At 30.4% G+C, this 5,823-nt stretch overlaps 1 protein-coding gene across 8 annotated transcripts in view; it reads right to left on the minus strand.

Annotated features, from left to right (window-relative positions):
- Positions 1-2,123: 2,123 nt before the first annotated feature.
- The window catches only part of LOC117171702 (nucleosome-remodeling factor subunit NURF301), a 74,267-nt gene continuing 70,567 nt past the window's right edge, over positions 2,124-5,823 (minus strand). For all 8 annotated transcript variants that reach the window (XM_033359278.1, XM_033359286.1, XM_033359265.1 and 5 more), the window contains one exon: positions 2,124-3,965. In XM_033359278.1, coding sequence (XP_033215169.1) covers positions 3,763-3,965 — 203 coding nt within the window. In that variant the 3' untranslated portion in view covers positions 2,124-3,762. The remainder of the gene's footprint in view (positions 3,966-5,823) is intronic.

Below are 5,823 nucleotides of genomic sequence, written 5' to 3' on the forward strand. Positions count from 1 at the left end.
CACAATTTTAAATTAAATGTAGTTAAACTGCCAAATTACAAATTTTTAACTTTTATTAATTGTAGAGTTCAAAGATTTAGTTCCAAAAATATAAATCCACGTTATAATTTTAAATGCTCTAATTTGAAGATCAACCACTGAATTTAAAAATATTAAAAATTATAGCATTTTAAACAATTTTAAATTCTAATTCCAGCTCAGAATTGGTTATAAATTAGAAATTCCCTATTTAAATTCGGAATTTTAATTCTTTTCAAAAATTTTCCTCTTTAGATCCAGAATTTTAATTCTTTTCGAAAATTTTCCATTTCAACTAATTCAAAGAATTAGAACTTTTTGGAAAAATTCCCAGTTCCAATTCATAATTTAATTTTTTTCAAAAATACTTCTTTTTAACACTAAACAATAATTTGGTTGGAAAAATTCAATTTCCCATTGAGAATTGTTATTCTCCTGGATAAATTTCAGTTCATACTCAGAATTGGTTAAAAATTCCTTGTTCAAATCTGACATTTAATACTATTCGAAAAATTTCCGTTTCCAAAAAGAATTCGAATTTTTGTAAAATTCCCTGTTGCAATTCATAATTTTTCTCAAAAATGTCCCGTTTCAACTTAGAATTAGAATTCATTCTAATAACAAATTCCCTGTTCCACAGCACGGAATTTATTTAAATTTCAACATTCCCTGTTCCAAGAAGAATTATAATTGTTTTGGATAAATATAGTTGTAAAAGATTAAAAAATCTTTGTTTAAATTATGTTAATTTTAAATAGTTTAACAATCCTTAAAATGCTTCGAAATTCAGTTTCAAGATCTTGAAACATCTACATGTTGTTTCGAATTTTTTTAAATTAAAAAATATTATTAAAAGTTTTTCACAACTTCTAAATATCTTTTTAAATTATTCGAATTTCAAATAATTAAGAAAAAAAATCATTTTTAAATTTCCCTAGCAATCGTCAAAAATGTTCATATTAAACATTATTATTCGAAATCTGCCAAGACCTATATTTGGTTTCAAATTAGGCCATGGAATATTTGCACCGAAATGTTAGTAAGAAATCCGGGCTTTATCGGTACACGTAGACACTTCGTTTACATTTTTTGAAATAATTTCAAATTTTTGATTAATTTTGAATTATTTCAAAACTTCTAAATATTTCTTCAACTTACTCGATTTTTTCCAAGAATAATAGGTGTTTAATTGTTATTTATACATCAAAATTTCAAAAGTTGACTCACAGATTAAATTTTTTGAAATAGAACGATTAAAATTGTAATTTTCAAAGTTTATTTTTTTTTGTTCCGTTTTGAGTATTTTAATTATAATTACTGATTTTAAATGTACAGTCAGATATTTCTAAATATTAATCAACTGCTCTTCTTTTTTATTAAAAATTTTTTAATTACGTGGTTTAATAATGGAATATTTTAGACTGAAATTTAATAAAAGGTTTTAATCATAAAAATATGATTTAAAACTTATTTTTAAATTAAAAATAGTTTATAAAGTTTCAATAGTGCGTTTACATTTGCTTAAGACTTTCCAATTGGAACGGTTTAATTTTTAACGTTAAAACCTAAAAGTTCTATAATTGTGAACTGATGCCGAATCTTTTTTGACTATCAATTATTATTTATTTTTAAAATTGTATAGTGCAATTAAAAATTAAAAATCCTCATTTAATTAATATTCACAGTTGATCAACTGAACATTTTTGTTATCAAACATCTTCGATTTTAAACGTTTCTAATTTTTAATTTCTTAAGTCTTCAAAACTGCATTTTGAAATTCTTTAAATTCAAACACGCATTCTAAACTGAATGATATCATAATTGAAAAAGATCACAATTTAACCAATTATTTTAAAAAACGGTTGAAATCTAAGTTGGATGGATTTTTTGTCTAAAAATTTGTAAAACTTCCGGTCAAAAATAAATTCACGGTCATTTCCCGGTCTCATGAAATTCCCGCTTCCCGGTCCAGCAGTCACCCTGGTTAAAAGTATTGAAATATTAAAATGCTGCTAGTTTAATATTAAGGACCAAGGAAAATAACTAAAAAAGAAAAGAAAATAATTTTTAAAAAAAGGCAAGGAGTAGAAACATACGACCTCTCCTTTATACTAATTTATATTGTAGTGCAATAAAAACAACAAAGTTCCTGATTAAAATTAGTACAAATATATTTATTATAAACTATGTAATATTAAAGTCGAGATGAATATACTTAGGTAATCACACTTTGTTGCTTTTTTCTTTTCCAATGAAAAATAAACACTTTGTTACATGATCAAATATAAAGCAATTGGCGAAGGATTGTTTCGGTGAAATAGTGAAAATGATAGTGCAGCGAAGACAAATAAACTTCTCAGTTTTCACACCAATGGCTGAATCTCATTTTGTTTCTCAAATTATTTAATATTAAAAGAAACAAAAAGAAAAAAGAAAGAAAAAGAAGTAACATTAAAAAAGAAACTCCAGACTTATAAAACGGAACGAAAATATTCCTCGCTTTCTCTCTCTCTTTTTCATTCTTAACATTATTATCATACAAAGCAGCCGCCTTGGCCTAAAAACTCAGGAATTTGACAATTATATTCTATGATCGCCAATACAGTACAAAATAAACTGAAACCAATTTTTGACATTCAACAGATCAATCACTGCCAGGCCCGAGATTTGGGATTAAAAATACTGTACAAGCGTTCTTCGATTCCTGGCATTTGATAATTCAACTTTTAAATAATTCCGTGAAAAAAAAAATTGTAAGCGCAAAGTTCCCCAAAAAGGGGCTTCGGTCATCAATTTGCTCTTAGTCTCACACCATCTGCGTTTAACGGATCGAAAAATAATGAAAAATGAACATTAAATACGCAAAGTCCTCATTCTTTAAAATCGCTGCGCAGTCGTAAAATTTTCTTTTCAATTGGAGAAAAATCTTTCCTGTTTGCGAACTTTCCGATCCACCAACGCCGCTCCCTACTCTTATCTCCAGTAATACTAAGCATAGTTAAAATATAAATCTTCGCATGGAGGGGAAAAAAAGCCGTCTTCGCACAAATAATTACTCAAGCGAAAGCTTTCGGCGCCTTTGCTTCTCGCTATTTACAATTTTCTCACCATCTCTCTGTTTTTCCTTCTCTCCTACAAGCTAGAGCTTCGCCTGTCTTGTTTATTATAAACATTTTGTTTAATAGAAAATTTATGATTAAAACAACGCAAGTAATCGATCGTTACTTATGATGAGCACGATGAACAAATTTGTACATTTTATTATGCGCGTCCTAAGTAGTCTTACGCCTAAGAGACGGAACCCATCGCTCGCGCGCTATCAATCGTTGAATTATCCGAGAGTCGATGGCCCTACATTCATTATTCATTATTCATTCTTCATTCTAACTGCCGGATGGCACTGACTTAGAGTTAAATCTGTGATATAAACGTTTTTCGCATGCACGTGTAGCTACTTTTGTAGTCCTTGGAAACATGCTGCTCTCAATATTCATTGCCGCACCGAGATAAAGAGACCCGCGAACGATATCGGCGACTCTAATAAATAAATGTAGTCTGTACGTCTTACTCTACTAGCCCTAGATGCTTAAAGGTCTACTTTGAGTTTTGTGTACTGGCACAGATGCGGTTTCAAACCGTCACGCTGGCTCGACTCGAGTCCCTCGCGGCTTTCAAACAAAATCCGTCCACTTTTTAAAGTTCGGATTAGGGATTTGGGTTTTTTTACACTTGGGTTTTGATTTCTCACTTTCCCTCCGAAAACTTTTCCCTTAGAGACTTGATTTTGTGGACGAAGTATGTTTCCAGGGCCTCGGCACATTTAAAGAAGGGAGACTCCTTCGGGTTGTAGTAGCGACAGTTGTCGAAAATCTTTGTCATGTCTCCGATGAACTCGCTTAGTTTCTTATAGTTTTTGTCGTTTATCCTCAACTCTATCGTCTGCAAATCTACAAAAGAAGAAAAAAAGTTGTATTGCAAGTTTATACAGCTTGGAAATTTTCAAGAACACAAATCTTGGCAAGGTGGCTAGAGAAGTCAGATTTCAAAATGCCATGACTTCTCCAGGTTTTCCCGGTCTATCTTTGAAAAAAATGCAATCAATTCGATTACATCTCAACGCATTCTACTGGTTGCAGACTAATTTGCCGAAAATTACTTGCAGTCTTATTAATCAATGCAAACTCTGCTGGAAGGAATTGTTACGACAAACTACGACGTCCTGTAATAGTAATAGTTCGACATAAAATACTGCAAATTATATGTACAATTTGAGCTTATTCATGATTATGATTTTGTAGAAAAAATTAAAATGTTATAAGAAAAATGATGAAAATCTACAACCAGAATCCGTAATCTTCAGATCCTATTCGTCATGTTAAACAATGGGTGGCGCCCCTAGCGGTCAGAACAACAGAATCAAATTTAGTGTAAAAATAATTCATTCAAATTTCTACTATCAAATCCCATACACATGTAATCGTCATTATAAATGTTGAACTTAATTTTTCTGATATTCTGAAATTTGTGGATGATGGATCGCGGATACTCGAAGAGGGAGAAAATGTTGCTAATTCAGATATGCCGATGACTTGCTTTTACAGTCAACTACGCTACACTTGTATATTCTTTTTCTGCAATCTTTCACATGCATTTGCCCACAATTTTTCTTAAAATAAACAACTAATGAATTCTGTAATGTTTTAAATCCATTTTTTGATATTGCATTTGATTCTTAACTTCTGACCGCAAGCGGCGCCACCCATCGCTTAACATGACGAATAATCTGCGAAATGCGAAAGAAGTAGCACCTGGTCGAACACGGATGCTGTTCCCAAACTGTTTACGCAGAATGTGCGGTGATCATCGTGCTCCTATCTGCCACGAATGCGAGCTATTTGCAGAAACTTAATTCTAAGGAATTATTTTTCGTATTTTTACATTAGTTTACATATTGCTTACAATAAATTAATGGTTTTATTATATTTTCTTGTTTAATATAGTCACTCTTATTTGTCCACTATAAAAGCACGAAATCCCCTTTTGAAAATATAACTTTTAAGGCATAGGAAAAGTACTTGTTATGATTCAATTACATTAATTTTTTTTTCTCTAAATACAAAGTTTTAACTAACAAGTCAGGTTATTTTTGTTGAATTTTATTGACATACAAGAAAATACGATTAGAAAAAAATAATTTGTTTAAAAATATAATAGGTTCATAATAATTTTTTTATAACATAATTCATTTTTTCGTCAATTTAAATAACAGCACTGTATTCTACGGGAAATTTTACCCGAACATCATGTATATTTCTATACGTTTTGAACATTTTATAATAGTGTAAATAGCTGCTGAAAACGTGAAATCCCAATTCGCACCAGCGTATGGTTTATGGGTGCTGAAATGGAGTGTAGAGTGAGAGGGTTAATTTAGTACAGTTTTAACTTGAAATTCCTGGCATAGATGTGCATCTATACGAAGCAACATTTCTACCAATGATAAGTCTGAAAATTCATTTTTGGGCGAGTTATAGAGGGAGAAAGAAAAACCAAAAAAGTTTTTTCCTAGAAAGCGGGTTCACCGATTTTGATGAATAAAATATGTGCTGTAGACACTAATGGGAATATAACAACAAAGAATTAAACAATTTTATGTTCTAGACTCTAGAGTGTACCACATAGATATTTTGCACTAAAATTCCCTTAAAATATTCTAAGAGATCTTTATGCAAAATACGGATTTGGCCTCTCTGGAAAATGACCTTAATTTTTGTTTTAATTCAAAAATTATCTTTACGTAGAATT

This window comes from Belonocnema kinseyi, chromosome 1 (genome assembly GCF_010883055.1).
Source record: "Belonocnema kinseyi isolate 2016_QV_RU_SX_M_011 chromosome 1, B_treatae_v1, whole genome shotgun sequence".
Classification (NCBI taxonomy): domain Eukaryota; kingdom Metazoa; phylum Arthropoda; class Insecta; order Hymenoptera; family Cynipidae; genus Belonocnema; species Belonocnema kinseyi.